Source organism: Schistocerca gregaria, chromosome 2, assembly GCF_023897955.1.
Source record: "Schistocerca gregaria isolate iqSchGreg1 chromosome 2, iqSchGreg1.2, whole genome shotgun sequence".
Taxonomy (NCBI): Eukaryota; Metazoa; Arthropoda; class Insecta; order Orthoptera; family Acrididae; genus Schistocerca; species Schistocerca gregaria.
In genome coordinates, this window is record NC_064921.1 from 943,825,937 (window position 1) to 943,849,203 (window position 23,267).

The 23,267-nt window shown below is 37.8% G+C and overlaps 1 protein-coding gene across 15 annotated transcripts in view; it reads right to left on the reverse strand.

Moving 5' to 3' along the window:
- LOC126335395 (pumilio homolog 2-like) overlaps positions 1-23,267 on the reverse strand; it is a 550,606-nt gene that overhangs the window by 244,536 nt on the left and 282,803 nt on the right. For all 15 annotated transcript variants that reach the window (XM_049998621.1, XM_049998625.1, XM_049998620.1 and 12 more), the window contains 2 exons: positions 18,406-18,548; positions 14,906-14,935 (listed from right to left, as the gene is read on the reverse strand). In XM_049998621.1, coding sequence (XP_049854578.1) covers positions 14,906-14,935; positions 18,406-18,548 — 173 coding nt within the window. The remainder of the gene's footprint in view (positions 1-14,905; positions 14,936-18,405; positions 18,549-23,267) is intronic.

Here is a 23,267-nt window from a genome sequence, read left to right on the forward strand (position 1 = left end):
GTTTCTCAATCAAAAGGGTTGTTTGACAATGATGAAAGGTAATCCTCACCAACAATGAACTATTTCTCCTATTAAGAAGTCAGCTTCAGTAGATTGATAAGACATTTATAGCCCTTTATTTCCCCTGAAATGTTTGATGTTGTACAGGAGCACCATAATTAAAAAAAATACTTGGTTCTTCCATGACACTGAATTCTCTCTCTCTCTCCCTGTCCCCTTTTTTTTTTTTTTTTTTTTTTTTTTTTTTTTTTTTTTTTTTTTTTTTTTTTTTTTTTTTTGGTCTGTTGGCGCTTTTGACTGCTGTTCTACTTTGAATCCTGCCAGATGGCTTCATAGCAATATTTTAACCAAGACAATTGTCGACAAGATTTGTTTCTGAGCATTTGCCACCCTGAAAGGTCATCTGCACATTTGAGACACTTCAATTTTCAGCTGTGAGAAAAATGATAGCAGAATTCTAAAGCAATGCATGAATCCTCATTCTACCTGAAATTTTCAACGACACGAACAGTTTTACCTCAAAAACAATTTTCTTCCTTACATGCTTCTACACATATTCTGTTGTCTGTTTCAATATAAATACCACACACCTTCACAGATGCACACCCTCTGAATCAGTTCTTTTCTTCTTCTTCTTCTCTTCTGCAACTCTCTTTCAGGCTGTAAAATAATTTGTAGCCCTTGTGTATAATTTCCTTTGTTTGACATGTGTTCCAAACTTAAATAACTGCACACACTTAAATAGGAAACTAAGTAAAGAAAATCGAAGTGCTATGGTAAAAAGTAAATGTACTAATAAGTGGGTTGAGCATTGGGTGAAATAAGCAAATGATGCCAGTGACAAATGTGTCTTTTGGTCATTAGTGTGTCTTTATGATGCTGTTTAGATCACTGCAGTAGAAATGAACATGTGAAAGCCATGTTTATGGTCAAGATAAAACCTTTCTGTCAGCAACTGAAGAACTTGAGGAATGGGAGAATTGGCATTCCTCTTGTGCCTGCTGCATCTGCTTGTTGGTGGTATAATGAAGATGCGAACAGGTGGGGTGGGGTGGGGTGGGGTGGGGTGGAGACCCGCCAACCCATGTGTCATGTTTCACATTTACTACACACATTTAGGGAAACTAAATGAAGGTGAAGACATTCATGTCCGAGTTAAATGTCGTAACTACTAATCAATTTGCTCACTCAGCTCCGTAAAGTCAAGTGAAAAGCAACTTATATATAAAAGCAGTGAAATAGATGGGCAATTCACTGATGTAGTGTTACATCTAAAGGCTTGCACGAGACAATGTGACACACAACGTACATTTATTAGCAGCAAAAGTGTTCGCCGAATGGAGCAGGATTCAAGTATATGCTATTGCTACCTCCCCTCCCTTCTTCTTGGCGATGGTGATGCCACCACGGCCAGGTTACTAGTTTCATTTAGTGAGTAATATACTGCTCGCCTGTATTTACACATTTGCATAGCTAGCCATTTTGAGCAAATAATGTAAATTTACTTGCAACAGTTGTTGGGAGAGTCTAGATGTGACAGCGAAGGAGGTAGCGGGCAGACGTTTTGACAGCTGAAGACGTGCATGTTTCATGACGGTGCTGTAATGGTTTTGCCTAATGTGAACATTGTAACACTGATGTGAGGTGTCTCATTGCAGTCGATTTAAAGTATGGTTTTTGTACTGAAGAACAGTAAACTAACATTACTCAAAGTACATTTGAGGAGCACGTGTGTTGAGTATCATGGTAACTAATGAAAAGGCTCTACTGACTAGATATAGTCTAGTATGCTTATTGCAGATACTTTCTCTCCATCGTTTTTCCCACTATTGTCAAGTAACAATGGAACTATATGTGAAAAATCATGATTTTGGACTTCTTGTCCCATTCATAATTACTAACCCATCAATTCGAGGTCCTCTTATGGCTCCATTGCATGATAAGAACCTGTGAGCTGCACTTTAACAGAATTATGGGACTGCTTTGCCCGATTTTATGTATGAACAATACATTTTTCTTAAAAAGAAAGTGATGTAGAAGGAAATATTTATGAGGAAATGTGCTTTTTATTATATTTTCAGTGTAACTTTTGAGGAGCCACCATAACTGGACCCTTCAAGAAGTCTCCTATTAAGAGTTTAAAATGCAGTTGTTCTCTATTTGTTGATGGATCTTAATTTCTTCCCAGTAAGCCGTTATATGACAATGGCATTAAACACAAGATACTTGTTTTAATTAATGTGACTGAGAAAACAAAGCTGTAAGGCTTGATAGCATCACACATTGTGAATAATGTGTAAGTGCTATAATTATAAGTTATGAATTTGTAAAGGAACTGTTTAGAGACAGTAATCTATGAGGGCTGTTAACACTTTGCCATCCGCACGTCTTGTACAAATTTATTCACTGGCAGCACTAGTTTGGATTACTTGGCTTGTCACCGGCCGCTTGTCACTTTTCTGTTGATGAAAGCTTCAAACACATTGACTTTTGCGTGCTTTAATTTTCTTGAAATACTCTATTTTGCCATATCATTCCACAAACTTGAAGTTTCTTTTCAAGTAACTTCTCTGCAAGTTCCACACTGTTATTATAATAACCATCCATGCAGAGCTGATGCCACTTTCCACCACAAGGTGTGAATAGTTCTATCACTGTTTCTGCTAAGGGCTGTCCAGTGCCGGAATATATCTCGAATGAGGAAATGTATCCCGTACTCAAATCACACAGTATCCGAATGAGTATGCTGTGTTTCGTAGTTTTCGACAGATTGTAAACTTTAAAATTTAACTGCCCACACCACGGTATAGTTCCTTCAATTTGGGTTGTTTTGAGTAAGATTAAACGTTTATTTAAACTTTTTGGAAAAATAATCAATTACGAATTGCACGTTGACAAGTCGGTTGGCATTATCCAGTTTATTGTTGCTGTCAGAAAATATAAAAATGATAATATTTGTCTGAATTGGTTGCAGGACATCGTTTTGAGAAATATCGGTGTCTACAAACGGACTCGTTGAACAAAATCATCGATCCATGCTTTTTTTACAATTCCCATAACGATAGCAAGTCCAAACCATTTTCTAAGTTTGGGTGCCGTAACGTCAACAAATTTGGCATTTTTTAAATCCCGTTTCCTTCTATTGCAATTTTGACTGTTGTACTTGCTGGTTTCATTGCCAATATATTCAATTAGATTGTTCCCAATATAGAATTCTACGATATCATTGACGCTCTGTGTATATTTGGGCAATATGTTTGGAACCGAGGATCCTTAAAATTTATTACTGGTTCTCGGTAAATCAAAGTCTGACCACTGTACACTGTCCTCTTCATCTGATTCAGCCGAATCAGTAAGCAACTGTAGTGTTCGCTGAATTCATCTTGGTCTTATTTCACTATCTTCCTACAATTCTGCTTCACTTTTGGTTTTTGTTTTATATCCAATGTCTTCTTCCCAATAGACCAAGTCGTCCGGAACGTCAGACAAGATGTCCGCACATTCATCGTAAATAATCTTATTGTCTCTTTCCTCCAACATGACCAAAGAGCACAAGTACTTATAAAAACAAAAAACTTTTAGTGTGTAATGTATTGTTACCTAAACAAAACACCAACAGAATGCAAAAGATACTAACGTGCTGTCGCCAGCCACTACGCGATACTATGCAGACGACACCACTGTGGTGTCGCCGGCCTTTGACCATCATTTTGCACATGAAAACACTGTGGTGTTGCCGGACGGCATAGTGCTAATTCAATGAATTCACAAAGCAAATGTTTATAGACAGTAATCTATGACAGGCTGTTAATTCAGTGTTGTTGCCAAACAATGTGTTCTATGTAATTGATGTATGGTATACAGCTACACCACCTGCACAGCACAGCAACTCCCATTACCAAGTATCTTTCCAGGCCACCAAACACATGAAGCTTATACTATTAATCTCCCCCCGCCTCTCTCTCTCTCTCTCTCTCTCTCTCTCTCTCTCCCCCCCCTCCCCCCCACATTTGTAACTGAGAAATAAATAACTGCATCACAGAAGTTTGGTAATGTAACAGACCAATGGACACAAGAAAAACATACATTAAAAATTTGATAAGGAGTATGTTCAGCATTGTGTTCACAGAAATTTAATAGTTTCAACAAGCAACAGAAGAGCTTAAATTTCTACTTTTTATAATCTTCACGTTTCACATTAACTTTTGTCCCAACAATATACTTCTGTCACTATTATAACAAAATAACTGTAAAATTACAAAAATATACCAAACAACAAAAATGGTTGTATATTTTAAACGTACCAAGAACAGGGAACAGTGTGCTGGCAAAAGAACACTGAAATTTTCCTATGTGAGCTCTAATTCCTCTTATTTTATGTCAATGATCATTCCTCCCAATGCAGACTGCTACCAACAAAATATTTTCACACTCCGAGGAGAAAGTAGGTGATTGAAATTTCATGAAATTCCAGACCAAAATCAATGACAGATATATTCAATGACTGACATGTTACTTACTTGATAATTATTAGTGTTTTCTTAAGATGGCAGTAAAACACTGTAAACTCCACAACTGACTATATACATTTTCAAATGCTAGACAGTGATTAACTATAGTATTGTGTAAAATGTCCAGTGAATGAACCAACACATGAGAAGAAAAAAAAAACATAAAATAGTTACGAACTACAGCATGTGCGCACTATATTAGACAGGCAAATACCACTACAGATAATTGGATTTAGGTTATGAAACGTTCGATATGCCTATCACCATTGGCAATAATGTGGCGCAGACGAATAGCGAAATTCTGCATGAGCCACTGAAGTCTCAGAACGTCGATGCTGTCTATGACTGCCTGAACGCCTCTTTCCAGTTCAGCAATGGTTTTGGGGTTATTGCTGTACACCATGTCTTTAATATAGCCCCACAAAAATGAGTCCCATGTGTTCAGAGCCTCAGAATACAGCAGCCAATCAAATCCCGTGCCAGTGGCCTCTGGGTACCCCACAGACAGAATGCGGTCCCCAAAGTGCTCCTCCATGAAATCACTTTCCTACTTCGATGGGGTTGAGCTCCATCTTGCAGGAGCTACATCTTGGCGAAATCAGGGTCACTTTGGATGATGGGATGAAATCATTTACCAAAACCTTCACCGTTCAGTAGTCACCACGCCATCAAAGAATATTGGGACCGATTATTCCGTGACTGGACATTGCAAACCACAGTCACCTGTTGATGGTGAAGAGACTTCTCAATCACGAAATGCAGATTCTCAGACCCGAAGTGTGCCAATTTTGCTTATTGATGAACCCATCTAAATGAAAGTGGGCTCAATTGCTAAACCAAACCACACTCAAATCAAAGTCCTGTTCGTCAATTCTGTGGACAACAGTACTGGCAGAATAAACCTGCTATAGCAGATAACGGCAGATGGGTTTGAATTTTGGATGAGAAGAGGTACAGGCCTTCAGCAAAACTTTGTCGCAGTTCTCCCAGTTGATCCCAAATGACGCGGAGCTCATGTGATCTGTTTCCTGGGGCCGGATTGAAATACAGCGCATGTCTTGGCAATGTTTTCAGGCGTTTTTCATCTTTTTTTTTTTGGAAAACTGACATTGCTAACACTGCCATCATGAACACTACTCGTTCTCTCAAACTTGCAAATAAAATTCTTGATTGTTAGCACACTTGGACCATATGTCTTCACCTTGAATTCGATTCCAAATTCCTTTCATCCACATAGTAGGCCTTCACAAGCGCTATGTGCTCAGGCATGCAGTACCGTGACATTTTCACATGCAAATGGCCGACAACAACAAGACATCTGCGCATGCGCGTACCAATTCCCATCATGCCCCAAGCCCAATGATGCAGTTTGAACGTCCTAACGCAAACTGTTCAAAAGTTGATGATTTTTTTTCCCATATAGTTCAATAATTGACACCGTGTAATATTCCATAAGATATTCATAATAACAAAGCCTTTATACACCAATAGAGGTCAGCATGACCTATTTAGTCCACATTATAGGAAGTTTTACCACACTTATTTGTTATAATAAATATCCCATCATACAGACCTAGAAGTGTACAGTTTACATTTCTATCAGAACAGAACGAAGTTCATTACAACCAAAATCTAGAAATATGTAAACAGTGAAGAAAATCGTGGCATATTTCATTATAAAAGTGAAGAAATTGTTCCAAATCCAGCAAGGCATGTTGAAAATCTTGTATCAATAACTGAAAGGCATGTCAAACGATAAAATGAGAGAGGTAATTTTATAAGAGACACGGTAACAATGCCAAACAGTTGAATGGTCAAAACTCAAAGTTACAAAGGAAGGATTTGACCAATCATCTGTACATTAGCATTAGCAACATAGTAAAAGTGTGTGTAAGATTTCAGTGAGTGTAAACGCAATACACAAGGTAATCTACACACAGCACACGGAATAAACATCATGAAAGATACCAAAATAGAAAAGCAATGGACAGTGAAAGGAATGAACTCTTGTTTCGAGGAAACTTCTCACCAGTACTTATCCTAAAACAGGTGAGAGGTGTTCTTTTAAATAAAATGTCATTCCTTGAATTCACACAACCTTCAGAAACCATAGTTTCAAAATGTTAACCAGGCAACTGGATTGTGCCAAATGAGATGTAGAGAGGAAGAATGTTACTGCACTTCTGTCACATTTACTCAGTATAATTTGCATTTCGAACTTCCAGAAACAGGATTGTGAAACAGACTGCGCAGAAATAGCAGACTGCAACACACACTGCTGCTTAAAACAACACTGCCTATGTAACAATATGATAAATGCTTGACACACTCAAATTCATCCCAACATTTATGACTAAATACTATAAAAAGAGACAAGATTATCACCAGTCACTACATAATTTAAGTATTTGAATTTAAATTACACTGGACCTAGACACATACGAGGGCTGTTCAATAAAGAATGATCTTTATTTTTTTTTTTTTTTAATATGCTTTTACTTATCCTCATAATTTTGATGGTCCTTCTCAAAGAAGTCTCCCACGAATCTGATGCACTTGTCATAGTGTTTCTGACAGTCTTCAACTACATGCTGGAAACCATTTTTTGAGAAGACCTTCAGAATTGACTCAGCAGTCTTCACCATTGCCTCTGATGATTGATAATGCCTCCCATGAAGGCGTTTCTTCATGTTAAGGAATAGAAAAACATCACATGAGGCTAAATCTAGACTAGGGAGAGTGAGGTATGCACTCCACATTGATTTTTGCAGGATATTCAGCAACGGCATTGGCAATATACAGCCGTGATTTATCGTGGTGCAGCATCCAGCCTGCTCCACGGAATGTGGTCTTTTGTGCCTGATATGGACTTGCAATGTTTTCAGGACATCCCTGTAGTATTGTCCAGTTACTAATGCTTGTGCAGGTACAATATGCTGACAAATCATTCCATGAATATTAAAGAATTAAATGACCATAACTTTCCCAGCAGAAGCAACCACTTTTGGTTTTTTGGGGGGGTTAGTGATGAAAGAGATTTCCACACTGAGCTTTGTTGTTTGCTCTCAGGATCAAAATGATGTAGCCAAGTTTCATAAGCAGTTATTACATTTGAAAGAAACTCCAGATCTTCCTCCAACGTCAACTTTAACTGCACGTAGACCTGCATGCGAATGTCTTTCTGTTTGGGAATCAACAGTCTTGGAACCCATCACGCACAAACTCGTGTCGTATATTTTTTCTGTCGCCGACATGTGAGTAGCACTGAATGAAGTGTTCAGAATTTCATAAAATCATTCATTCGTCGATTCTCTGTCACAATGACTGCAGCAGTGTTTATGTTTTCTTCTGAAGAGCAATAACTGGAGCAACGGGCCTACTTTCCTTTGAAATTGATTGTCTCCCCTCTTTAAACACCTTCAATGTGTGCTTTAGGGAAGAACAGACTCTCCGTAGGCCTCCTGTAACATTATATAGGCGTCAGCCGAAGATTTGTTGAGACGAAAGCAGAATTTCAAAGCCAAATATTGCTCCCAGTGTGTTACATACATTGCAGTGGTAGGCGATACTTAAGTATCTGACCTTGCCTGCCTCTCCCAGGCGGGAACCAAGAGCCCCAAGAATGAAACTACTACAGCAGGTTTGTTGCACATTAAGCTAACAGAATATCATAAGATTAAATTTGAGTGCGAGAAATTATGACCATAAAAAAATAATGATCATTCTTTACTGAACAACCCTCATATAATGAGGATCCGACGTACCAGCTTCTAACGCCTGCACTGATACGGCAACATTAAGAACTTGACCTCATAATTTAAGTAGAAACAAGCACACTACAAAGGCAACAGCCCTATCAATCAATAATGCATGAAAATTTGGGCCATAATTCTGATAGTACACAGGTATGCCCTGAAAGTACAGCTTTCAAACAACGGAAACTACAGGTTGGAATATCAACAAGGTATGCAGAGTGCTACATACCATAAAGAGCACACATTAAGTTGCGCACAGGTATAATTAAAAAGACACACATTACCTTTCAGCCACATCTTTTGTCAGAAAAAGAAAGAGAAGCACGCACTATTCATTCACAAAAGCAAACACACGACTGCCAACTCTGGCAGTTCAGACCATGATCCCAAATTTCTCGTCCAAGTAGCAAAAGTTGGTGGTCATGGGTGAGTGAATTATGCTTGCGTGTTTGAATAAATGGTGTGTGTTTCTCTTTCTTTTCCTGACGAGAGCTATGGCCAAAGGCCAATGTGAACGTGTTTTAATTGTGCCTGTCTGCAACTTAATGTGTTAGGTTTAGAGTAAGTAGGAATCTAGCTTTTAAAATTTCATGTGCATTGTTTGTCACTCGTTCCACTCCATTGCAGCCACTTAACGCTCGAGTGTTAAGTGCTGTACAGTGGAGCGACTAAGAGGTATGTGAAATACTATTTTGACATTGGTACCATGCTTTGTTCATAGTTTTGAAGTCTGTGCTTTCTCACTGCAGTTAGTACCAGAAATTTCTTAGTTTTAAACTTTATCTTGTTATTCAAAATCGCAGTGTAAATGAACCAAATGAATGAGAGTGTTATTAAAGTAGCAGCATAGTACTATTTAACAAACAACACAGTTGTGCCTTATCTGCTTTGGGTTTTAAAACTGACACTGTTAAAGTGGAGTACATTTGCAGGAGATGTGTTATTCTTACAAAGTGACTGGCATGATCAAATTATAAATAAAAATCGTTAATTTAATTTCGTAATTATTCTTCAGTTGCTTCTGTTTATTCATTTTAATTTTGAGGGAGAGATTACACACACACACACACACACACACACACACACACACACACACACACACACACACACACACAGGGTGAGGCATTTAAAACTATTTGTTGGAATATAAGAGAGACGTCCATTAACATAACGCTTGACCGCCTGCACCACCCCAGAGACCAGAGTGGGGCTGACTTTGGAAACTTAAATAGGAACCCCTATTTTTTTTTATTGCAGATTTAGATTCTCCAGAAAAAAATATGTAACTTCTGTATGAAAAATCTCTTTCTTTTCATGATAGATAGCGCTGTAATTGGCGAACATGGAAATGAGATGACAAATGTTGCAAAACGGTACTCTCACACACACACATCCAATTAAGACAATCAAAGCACTTTTTGGTATTTTTGATAATGCTATCATGTGACACACCTCCCACAATCAAATGAAGCACACACACTATGATCAAGTGCTCAGTCAGCAGACAAGCTATGCATGTTATGTCAATGATATGGACTGTAAACATCTTGTCGCAATTGTTCCGCGATTTTAACAATTGCTGAGAAGGTTGATATCACTGCGAAGATCGTCAAAGGTATCCTACTCTGTTCCCCGGCAGCCATGTTCTGTCTGCAACGAAGTTTCGCAGAATTGTCCACCTGTTTGTTGAAACGGAAAGTGTTGAACCTAGATAAAGAGTCTGACCACGGACTGCGACAAACGAAAGAACACAGTGAATATTTTAGTTGCGATTGCTGCAAATCCTCATACTAGGTCTTGGCAAATTGTGCGAGGTTCAGGAATTCTCCAAAGAAGCGTTCTATGCATACTGCATGCACACGAACGACATCTATTTCATTTAGCGCTGCATCAAGAACTGCACAATCGCCTCAACTTCTGTAACTGGTTCCAGGAACAACTGGCAGGCAATGACTACTTCATTTCACATATACTTTTCTCCAATAAATCAAATTTTGCAAATTGTGTTAAAGTGAATTGACATAATATGCATTATTGGTCAGTGTAGAATCCCCACTGGGTATGAAAAGTTGAACATCAAGATCCATGACGTGTTAACATTTGGTGCGGTATTTTATGCACACTGGTAATTGGCCGACACTTCATAGAAAGTAATCTGACTGGTCAAATGTACAGCTAAGTTGTGGATATGTTATACCCATAGTAATGGATGAAGATCCACTTCAAACGAGACTCAATGTATGGTTTCCATACGATGGAGGCTCAGCACATTATGAACGACTGGTTTGATAAGTTCTGAATCTGAATTATCCGGGTCAATAGAATAGACAAGGAGGTCCTCAAACAAGATCGCCACGTTCATCCGATTTGACTTCTTCCAATTTTTTCCTGTGGGGCTGGCTAAAATAGAGAGTTTACATTGATGTACCAACAACCCTTGAAGATAGGCAGCAGCAAATTCGCAATGAATGTGAAAATAACAGCGCAGCGGCACTAATACATGTTGGATTGTCATTCAGACACAGAGTTGCGAAGTGCATTAGAAACTACGGACAATATTTCGAACATTTGTGCGCTGAAACACTTGTGACAGGCAAGGAGACTCTCGGTAATTAACCACCCCGAGACAGTGAAAGAGGACTCGCCAAAATTAAGCACTACGAAGGGAACAACGATACTACTATGTCCATGTTGTTGTACCTGGATAATGCTAAATGTAGTCTAAGAATGCATTTCAAGAGGTAAATGGAGTCACATGATAACATTTTCCCAAATATCAAATAACGTACTTTGATTTTCCTATTCAGATGTGTATTTTTGAGCGAGATATTACTGTTTTGCAACAAGTGTCACCCCATATTCATGTGTGCATATTACAGCATCGTCTATAATGAAACAAAGAAATTTCATGCATAAGTTACATACTTTTTCACGGGGAATCCAAATATACAATAAAAATAGGGGTTACTATTTAAGGTTCCACATTGAATGTATGTACGAGTGAGGTTTGCACACCACTTATTCATATTAAATGTTATTCTTCATATGAAGTAATGTGTTCTTGAACAAAAGTAAAAAAACTGGATGAGTGTGTCCATCTTCCCCCGCCTCTTCCACAGCTTCCAACATTCCTCAAAGAGCAGAGCTCTCATTGTCATGCCAATCTATAATACATTGCACTTGGGCATTAGGATGCTGTACTGGGGCAGAGCAAGTGACAAACTGTGCACACAAGAGTTTAAAAGCTGTACTTTCAGAAGCCCATAACTGCGTACTATCGGAATTATGCCTAAAATTTTCATGTGGGATTGATTGGTAGGGCTGAGTACCTAGCATGTGTGTTTTCGTTGCCTTATATTTATGATGTCAAGTTGGTGATGCTAAGAAGTGTCAGCTACATATAAAACACGGTTTGCATTTGATGATGAAATAAGGTGTCAGGCAAATAATGCCTCTAAGGTAAACTGATAAGAGAATTTGAAAGTGCTTCACTATGCAGCACAATGAGCTCATCTTTTCTCTAGTTCCTCCTAACTGTGCCATACACTGTTATGGAAGAAGTTAAGAATTAATTACATGTAGAAACATTTGCTACTCTGCTTTCCTTCTTCTTTAATTACTATTTGGAGGAAGAAAGGAAAACTATAACATTACCAAACACCATTGAGGTCACTCGAAATGGAGCATGAACACATACTGAAAGAGGACAAACAGGAAATCAACTATAGCATTAAGCAATATAGGTAACACAATAAATCTGAAGCAGGGCAGCAATTTCGATCTTAAGTTTCCCAAACATGAGGCCAGCAGTTTAATCACTGCCTGATCCTCTTTATCAATACCGGTAACCGGATTCATCTTCAAATATTCGAAGATTTCTTTGTAAACAGTCATTAAATGCTGAAGTGAGAATGGCTATTTCCAATTTTTGACCAATGTAAATTGAAGTAATGACTAGATTTCATCTGTTTCAAAGACTCTGGGGTGGATACGTAATCTAAATGCAGACAGATAACTGGAAGTCACAGAATTGCGAATGGAGAATACTTTATGCAACACTTGGCACACCAACATAACATTTCAGTCTACAGATGCTAAAAGGAATACTGTTATCCCTATACTACTGAGCATGATATAATTTCTCTAAGTATCAGTACAACCCATGTACAAAATGTAGAGGAAGCATGGAGGAAGGGTAAGTAGTGTGTTAATAGTACGTTCTCGAGAGGCAAGTTCATTACCTTGCCAGAGTAACCATTTCATTACTGCACAATCATTTTATTGCAAAATATCCCAATGGAGTAGAACCTAAGCGCGTATGTTTCCCTCGCATTAACTAAATCCTAGTACATTATGTATTCTGTCACACACCAACACAGGTGAATGTTAGTAACACACACAAAGATCGAAATGCACTAACTGCATTCTGTTTAAATAACATTGTTTATGATCATTTAAAGCACCAATGCAGAAAGCTATTAAGTAGATAATCAACAACGAAATGTCCTTGGAGGTGAAAAAATTCACCAAGTAGTTTGATTACAGTAATGATAGCTCCTCTACAAAAATTGTCATTTGATGGCAAACTTAGGAGCAAATGGTTATCTTTATACAACAACATTAGATTTTGCAATGGTAATCCAGATGAACCAAACATAAAGAAAGTAAACAATTTCTGCTTATGTGATGCAACATAAAGGGGATGGGTGTAAACATTAATGATCTGGCACAGCAATGTCTATACTTTAATACCTGTTTAAGCACAGACACTCACTGGTGTACAGTAATAAAAAATGCACAATGGATAATTAATACAAACAGGTGAAGTCCAATCACAAGCCTGCAATACTCCATCAAACCAGGGTGTACGAAGTTTAACCACTCATAGCTCTGAACTGAAGTACAAAGTAATGTATAAATATCATACTGTCAACCACAGAAAGACCATAATTTGAAAAATCTTGTACTTTAGAATATATGAAGAAACAACTGCTGTCATACAATGCACAATAAGATGTTATATGAGATATATTATAGATTTTTACATAAAAAGTTTATAAACTAACTGAATTAATTTTAATATTAGGGCATGCTGCCATAGTGTTTCAAATTCAAAGAGCTCATCCACACGTGGAGTACCCTCTCCTTCAGCATGACAATGCCACACTACAAATGAGTGCTGTGACATATGAAACAATCTGACTCCTTGGGTTCACTAACTTTGATCATCCTCCTGACTTGGCTCCAACCAATATTCACCCATTCCCGAAACTTAAAGAATACTTTCAGAGACTTCACTTTGCTTGTGATGAAGTGGTATAAGCAGAGGTGAGATGGTGGCTCCATGAACAAAGGCAAAATTTTTACCATAATGATATCAACAAATGCACAGTCATCCACAGAAAGACTGTAATTTGACAAATCTTTTACTTTAGAATAAATGAAGAAGCAGCTGCTGTGTTCACTGAAAATAATTACGTAGACATGAAGACAGATGTCTAATGTTAATAACATTTGTTTCATTTAAAATATTTTGAGTTTTTACATATATGATTCGGAGCCATTACTTTCCAGCATGCCCAGACAAAAATAATCAATGTCTGAAAATATAATGTAATTGGAAGGGGGGGGGGGGGGGGGGGGGGGAAGAAAAGAAAACTATTCACCAAGCACTGGCAGGAGAAAAAACATAACAGATATGGAATGCACAAGTTTTTTGGAGCCAGTGGCTTCTACTCCTGACAGAAAGGAATGAAAAGAAAGGGAGAGGGATGAAGGAAAAGTAATACCCAGGTTTAGGAAATAGGCAAGGTAATGGAATTCTTTCCATTTCCTAAACCTCAGCATTCCTTTTCCTTCGTCCCTCTTCCTCATGCTTAAAAAATGCTGCCACAAGAACGAGCTGCTGGCTATAAAAACCTGCAAAATTCTACGTCTTTTATGTGTGAAACTTCCTGGCGTATTAAAATGATGTGGCAGACTCAACTATTTATCCATGCAGTTGAATTAATTTTAAGTTGGAAGATAAATTTGAATACTGGATGAATACTGTTTAAGAAAGAAACTGGCTGGATGGGTAATACAAAAAGAAGATTAACAACTATTGTGGACAACCAGTGGTTTAGAACAACATCAGTAATGCGCTCCAATTAAATAGGCGTGCTGGATCTTCTAGTTGGCAAGTTACACCATCACAAGTAGTAAGGTGGTGACATTTCTCCACTTCTTTTAGTTAATTTTTACTGTGGTGCCTACTGTGAAGAAAATGTTACAAGTATCGCCAGCTTAATCATTACACTGTAGTGAATATTGCACTACAGAATTTTCTTTGAAAGAAAACAGGTGCATGCATAATTAAAAAGAAAAAGGAGCTAATTATGACTGTTTCTGGACAACGTTGCAATGCTGTTTATGTCTAGAGAAAATATGACATTTTCTTACAAGCCTTATGCTTGGAACAAAAAAAAAACTGATAGTCTCCAACAACAAAATGCAACATAGTTCATGTTACCACACACTCTCAAGTGAGAACTACATAAATCAACACATAAATATTACTGATATTTTCAATACAAATTAAGATTATCTTCATACCACAGTATTTTCATTGTATTTTCCATTTTGGAAATTTCATCTCACCTTGCTAATGAGTACTGGTCCTTGTTGTACCTGTAAAAGAAAGAGCAACAGTTAAGGAAAAGTACATACTTACTACATACATACACTGATGAGGCAAAACATAATCACTTGATGCTTAATAAACATTGCTTCAACTATAGAACACAAAAGCACAGTGACCCTGCAAGGCATTGACTCAACAAGTCCTTGTTAGGTTTCCGAACGTATGTGGCATTGGACATCTACGCAGAGGTCACATAATTTCCATAAATTACAGGATAGGAGTTTGTGTGCACCAAGCTAGTAACCCTTGTCATCCCAGATGTGTTCCGCTAGATTTAGATCAGGTGGATACGGTGGCCAAGACATCATCAAACTGATTCCACTATTGTGCTCCTCTTAACACTCGCAATACTGGGCCTTTGACACTGCAGTTATCACGCTGAAAGGTGCTGTCATAGGCAGTACTGGCAGCAAGCATGAAGTAATGCAGATCTGTAATAGCTTTCACATATTCCACTGTCGCCATGGTGCCTTCTGTTGCCTCCACAGGTCTTATTCAAACCCAGGTGAATACTACATACTTCTGTTCCCATAGGCCTATACTTGTGGTGTGGAGCGGGTTTCAATCAGCCACACCTGGATGATGACTTATCTGGACACCATGATAGCCCAGGTATAACAAGAAATATGACTACATGAAAAATTTCCATCAATTCAAAGTTTAATTTCAATTACGCTATACCCATTCGAGTCTTAATTAACATCATCATTGGGTGAACATTGAGACATGTAGGGGAGCTGCACAGCTCCAAATTCAATAATATGAGCTAAATGGTGTGATCCGACACTCAGCATAATACTCTGTTATTAGATGCCTGTCTATCCTAATTTACAGATTAAGCAAACCTCTGACCTCCACATTTTTGATGTGGTGTGAATGTCCAACCCTATGTTACCTATTTGTCATTTCACGATACTTCAATTACTTTCCACAGATTCTCATGACAGTAGCCCGCCAACACTCAAATAGTTTAGCCATATCTGGGATGCTTGTTTGCAAGTACCAGTCCACAACAATCTACTCTTTGCATGTCAGTGATTTCCACTATTTGTGGCCCATGATCATTAGCAAGATTCCCCATACATCTGCTCTGTTTATATTCCAGTACTTCCCTTACTGTATCATATGCCTGCAAAGCCACGAGGTGCCATTCAATTTCACACTGGCTGGCTGTGGTCATGATGCTTCGCCTCATCAGTCGATTAACATAAGAAAGTCGATGAGGGTTCCTTAGGCCAGTATTACAGTATCAAATTTCTTTGTCAAAGAAATCGGATGGATTAATAGGGAACTTCGCCAAATGTCATCAAATATTTGATCAAATCTGGGGCCTCGCTGTAGATTTGATCAAAGAAGTCACTTGTCTTCTGTTCACTGCAATGTGACATGTTACCACGTGGAGCACTAGCATCGCTGCAGCGTTGTCATCTGTAGAGTTTCTATAAGCATTGCCAGTAAATACAATTGGTGTGTAGCAACAACTACAAAATTAACAGAGGTGTATGAAGCTGATGAGGCACTTTACAACGTGAATACAAAAACAGATAAAGAAGTTTGGAGAGCTAACCTAACCATCTCCTGTAGATAGGAATTGTAGTGTTAAAGTGAGACTGTCTTCTGCAGATATAGCAGTTCTTAAGTGAGTATTGTGATATGAGGATACACTTCACTGAGCACATACAGAAATGTATGGTCATCCATTCTTAAACAAGTCTTGTTCAATGCTTTTATCATGTCGTCGTGAAACCCACAGCTTCACACACGTACGTTTCCTTCCCTCCCCCCGCCCCTCTTCTCTTCTGCATGTGCACATAGTGTAATTGTGGTAAATGCAACTGCTGCAGTTAATAACAAGCTGCTGCTGTTGTCGTCAGTCATCTTGAACTATGACAAAAAATATGACACTATAAAATATCACTTTTAGCGCCACATCAAAGATCTTTGTCAAATATATTTGAGGAATATTTGATCACATCTTTGATCAAATCTTTGACAAAGAAATTTGATAGTGTAATACTGGTCTTAGTCTAAATTATATTATGTCGATTGCTATCATGATTACACAAAGAAACTGGTAATACAATGTATTTAACCCTATTAAGGGTGAAGATTATCTCACTGATAAGGAAAAAGAATAACAATAAAACAAATTGTGGAATGAAAGTCGTAGTGAAGAAGGCAGAAACGAAGAGTATTGAGTGGTTAATACATGTACAGAAATCTGATGGATTCTCTCTTTCAAGCTGTACATTCAGTTTAGTAAGAGCTAAGGATTCTAATAAATGCCATAGTACATACATAACAAACAAAAAAACTGGCAGGCAACATCTGTAGCAAGAGTTACATTCCGTACCATATTAGCTTGTCAATGCAACATGTTTTTCACTTCACACAACACATGAAAAAGTTAATAGCATTTCCAAATTAGTCAAAAATCGTTTCTTGGATATAATGCACATACTTTAATGCAAATGGAACAATGGCAAATGGAACTAACTGCAGCTGAATGGGGAACAAAAAGGCTGTAGTTGACTGATCGAGTCCATACTGGGGAGCCTTTTGATGGACTCCAAGCTCTATTAGGACTGATGTAGAGTACTGCAGTAAAGCTGTTTTGTTACTGAATGCGATATTGTTGCTTACATTCCTCAAAATATACACTTCAAAATTCACTAAAATACTGGATGGCTCGCCATTTTCACATTACAGCCAGAAAGATGAACATCATAGAAAAACCAACAGCAAAAAGAAGAAACTTAATGGAGACAATGTGAGGTCTTCAATATAATATGGATCAATGTGTTCTGAATCCAGCAGATGAAAGAGTATCTACAGTAATACATGTGTAGTGACATAATACGGAAGCTGTAAACAAAGCAGAGTATTTCATTTTAGACTGTGTCTGAAGCAGAAAACATTTGCCATTGTGGATATCTTGGGGTTCTCTCCCCCTCCCCCCCCCCCCCCCCCCCCCAAGCATTCTTTATAACATGCAGATGTACACTGTGTCACCTTGATTTAACATTATTCACCACTCAGTAAAAATAAGCTCGTATGAAAGCAGCAAAAATTTCAAATACAAACGAAATGTTCACTGGAAGAAAGAAGAATACACAAAGATTCCACTGCATGTACTAATCAAGAAAAGAGTTACCAAAAATTATTCCATGTATCTGCAAAACTTTTTACTTACATACATCTTTGCAGTTTATCCATCCTAAAATTTCGAAATCTGTACCAGATATGAATGAAGCTTTTGAGAAAAATTGTCTGTTCCATAAGAACTTGAAGAGCACAAAATTATTAAAAAACTGATATCATTAATATGAGGACCCAAAAAACAAAACTGAACACAGAAATAGTAAAAACATAAGAGGACACAATCCTATGTGTGTGACAATAGAAAAATGCTTTTTTACACATACTCATCTTCCCCAGCCAATGTTATGATACTTACTTAAATCCTTTGTCATCGTCTCCAAGTCCATTCTGTACGATTCCATTAGGCTGTGGGTTGTTCCCATTTTCAACGTCCTTCTTGCCTGCTTCAAATGGAGACGGGGCTTTATCTTTTTCTTTCTTTTCACTGTCATTTGGATTCTAAAAAGAAATTGAATATCCTTGTGACCAAACTAAACAATCCTTATCATTCTAGTAATAAAAGTTAAATTTACAGAATATGAAACTTAATACAAGATCAAACATGACACTACTTCCATCAAAACAAGTCCACTTTATATGACAACTTGTGAAGATCCTAATGCCTTAATAAAAGAGCCATCTTGCTCGGTTATGTAATTCAATCATTCAACACAGGCATAGGAGCAGTAGTGTTCTTAGAAGGGTCATGAACTATTTCAAGATTCACTACTCAACCACACTGGTGTTTTTATAAACCACAGTAACCATCTGTCCTCTACTGGAAAAATGCTAAATCTTTTAATTGCAGACACCTTTCTGGTCGTTGTTTACCTTATGTTTAGGTAAGCAAGGCGAATGAATCAACAGGTCACATGCAACAGCATCAACAAAACAGATAACAGTAAGTTACTCCTGGACCTTAAAATTTCGAATTGTCAGCATTATGTCTTTTACATTTACATGAAGCCATGTGGGGAAGAAGAAGAAGAAGAAGAAGAAGAAGAAGAGCAGTATATTCTACAGACTTCTGTTATTATACTGCATTATATGACAACAGTAGTTCATGTTTCTAACTTTCGTGCCACAAAATACTTGACAGAGGAGGAATTAGAACAGATTCTTTTAGAGATTCTTAGGGAAGACAACGATTGAGGAGATATTGATGTTTTTTTTGTTTTGTAGTGGAAAGGATCAAGTGATATTACCAGGTGATCACAATAGTGACTGAAATTCAGTGTGACGAGAAATTATCTTTCTTTGATACTAAAGATTGTATATTTTTTGGTAGGGACAACAAATAAAATAGATGTACATAGAAAGACATCTTGTGTACTGGCGGGGGGGGGGAATTTCAATATTTTTCCAGTTCCTAAAATGGTAGCATACAATAATGTAAAATAAATTTAATTGTAAGTATAGATATGAAAGATGAAGTTTATCATTTTATGAATGTATTAATTCACAGAAACACGCAAGAATAATATTATTCTACAGATAGGGATGCTAAGATGACAGATCAAATTGATGTTTCAGGAGTATTAGTCATACTTTATTTGACTGACCTAAAGGTTGAAAAAAACATAAATTCATTGCAATTTTGGTGAAATGATGGAACAGGAATGACTGTTTTGAGATCCTGCATGAGTTACAAGATATTTTGTTCCTTCTGAGAGTATTAGGTTTGGTGCTAAAGAAACTAAGGATATGAGGCACAAAAAATAGGTTAGTAGCTATTGGGAGCATTCTGTATGCATTTGAGAAAAACTGCATGATCAGTTAAAATCTTTGAGAATATGTTACTACTGACAAGAAACTAGAAGCATTCTGAGGTGGTTGCAGCCAATAGAACTATTTTGTGTTTCTAATGAACCATTTGACATTGTGTGTAGACTAACAGAGCTGATTAACAGGCATAAATATGAATGTGACAATAGATAACTGGTATATGGTATACTATCTCTCTCTCTCTCTCTCTCTCTCTCTCTCTCTCTCTCTCTCTCTCTCTCTCTCTCTCTCTACCTCTCTCTCTCTCCCCCTCCTTCCAGCAAAACAAAATCTTATGTATGAACTCTTAGAAAGGATGAAAAATAAATTCCAGCCGAGTTCCTGCCCAACAAGAATGAACACAGAAATCAGTTCAGAAGTTTTTAGATACCAGAAAGAAATTACTATAGTACAGTATGTACCTAAACGTAACAAATGTATTGTACTCATTTCGACAATGGACAATGAAGGAACAGTACAGGAGGATACAAGGAAACTTTACATTATATATAAGATTATAGCAAGACAAAGGGTGGGTTTTATACTGCTGACCCAATGTGCAATAAATATTTAGTACCCCACGAACTGCGGACCATGCCATTGGTGAGGAGGCTTGCATGCCTCAGCGACACAGATAGCCGTACCGTAGGTGAAACCATGGTGGAGAGAAATCTGTTGAGAGGCCAGACAAATGTGTGGTTCCTGAAGAGGGGCAGCAGTGTTTTCAGTACCTGCAGGGGCAACAGACTTTATGAGCGACTGATTTGGCCTTGTAACATCGACCAAAACGGCCTTGTTGTCCTGGTACTGCAAACGGCTGAAAGCAAGGGGAAACTATAGCTGAAATTTATCCCACAGGCATGCAGCTTTACTGAACCCTCTTGGGTAAAGTATTCCAGAGGTAAATAGTCCCCCATTCAGATCTCCAGGTGCGGACTACTCTGGAGGACATCATTACCAAGAGAAACAAACTGGCATTCTACAGATCTAAGCGTAGAATGTCAGATCCCTTAATTGGGCAGGTAGGTTAGAAAATTTAAAAAGGGAAATGGATAGGTCAGTTAGATATTGTGGGAATCAGTGAAGTACGGTTGCAGGAAGAACAAGGCTTCTGGTCAGATGAATACAGGGTAATTGAGGAGTGGGTTTAATAATGTATAAAAAAATAGGAATGCGAATAAGCTACTACAAACAGCATAGTGAACGCATTATTGCAGCCAAGATAGACACTAAGCCCATGCCTACCACAGTAGTACAAGTTTATATGACAACTAGCTCTGCAGATGATTAAGAGATTGAGGAAATGTATGATGCGATAAAATAAATTGTTCAGATAGTTAAGAAAGATAAAAATTTAATAGTCATGGGGGACTAGAACGTGACTGTAGGAAAAGGAAGAGAAAGTGAAGGAAGAGGAAGAGAAGTAAAAGTAGTAGGTGAATGAGGACCAGGGGTAAGGAATGAAAGGGGAAGCTGACTGGTAGAATTTTGCACAGAGCATAACTTTATCATAGCTAACACTTGGTTTAAGAATCATGAAAGAAGACTGTGTACATGGAAGAGGCCTAGAGACACTGGAAGGTCTCAGACAGATTATATAATGGTAGGACGTAATTAGGAACGATGTTTTAAATTGTACGACATTTCCATGGGCAGTTGTGGACTGTGACCACAATTTATTGGTTATGAATTTTAGATTAAAACTGAAGAAAGGCAGGATATTAAGGAGATGGACCTCGATAAACTGAAAGAACCAGAGGTTGTAGAGAGTTTCAGAGACAGCACTTGGGAAAGACTGATAAAAATGGGGAAATGAAATACAGTAGAAGAAGAATGGGTAGCTTTGAGAGATGGCATAGTGAAGGCAACAGAGAAATAAATAGGTAAAAAAAATAGAGGAATAAATAGGTAAAAAGAGAAATAAATAGGTAGAAATCCTTAGGCAACGAGGATATATTGCATTTAATTAATGACAGGAGAAAATACAAAAATGCAGTACATGAAGCAGTGAAAAAGGAATACAAACGTCTCAAAAATGAGATCGACAAGAGCAAAATGGCTAAGCAGGGATTGCTAGAGAACAAATATAAGAATGTAGAAGCATATATCACTAGGGTAAGATCGATACTGCCTACAGGAAAATTAAAGAGACCTTTGGAGAAAAGAGAACCACCTGTATGAATATCAACAGCTCAGATGGAGACCCATCCCAATCAAAGAAGGGAAAGCAGAAAGGTGGAAAGAATATACGGAGGGTCTATACAAGTGCAATTTACTTGACGGCAATTTTATGGAAATGGAAGAAGACATAGATGAAGAGGAAATGGGAGAAATGATACTGCAAGAAGAAACTGACACAGGACTGAAAGACGTTAAGTCAAAACAAAGAACTGGGAGGAGACAACATTCCATTAGAACTAGTGATAGCCTTGGGAGAGCCAACCATGACAAAACTCTTCCAGCTGGTGAGCAATATGTACGAGCCAGGCAAAATACCCTCAGACTTCAAGAAGAATATAATGATACCAATGCCTGCTTTCTTTGGCATTGGAAAGTGTGAAAATTACTGAACTATCAGTTTAATAAATCATAGTTGCAAAATACTAACACAAATTCTTTACAGATGGATGGAAAACTGGTAGAGACCGACCTTGGGAAGAATCAGTTTGGATTCCATAGAAACGTTGGAAGACGCGAGGCAATACTGACCCTACGGCTTATCTTAGACGGTAGGTTAAGGAAAGGCAAACCTATATTTCTAGCACTTGTAGACTTAAGAGAAATCTTTTGACAATGTTGACTGGAATACCCTCTTTGAAAATCTGAAGGTGGCAGGGCTAAATACAGGGAGCAAAAAGCTATTTATAATTTTTACAGAAATGAACAGCATCTTGAAAGGAGGATACAAGATGAACATCAACAGAAGCGAAACGAGGATAACGAAACGTAGTCGAATTAAATGAGGTGATGCTCAGTGAATTAGATAGGAAATGAGACACTTAAAGTAGTAGATGTGTTTTGCTATTTGAATCGTAGAGGGAGACCAAGAGATGAATAAACTAAGCAGAATGTAGGTTGCAATGGTTATTACGAGATGATGAGGCTTGCAAAGGGTATAGTGAAGCATGGAGAGCTGCAGCAAACCAGTCTTTTGGACCACAATAACAGCAGCAGCAGCAGCAGCAGCAGCAGCAGCAACATCAACATCAACAACAAATGACAAGAAAATGGATGTCTGTATGGTACACATTGTTGAACATGGCTGGTAGCAATGGACAGGTGATGTTGATAGCAAATGAAAAGAATGAAAAACAACCATCCACACTGAATTTTTCTAAAGAACCTTTATTTTCAAATCATGAAACACCATCTTTTCAAAAGATAAGGGACACCAAGCTAACCAGGTAATGTTGT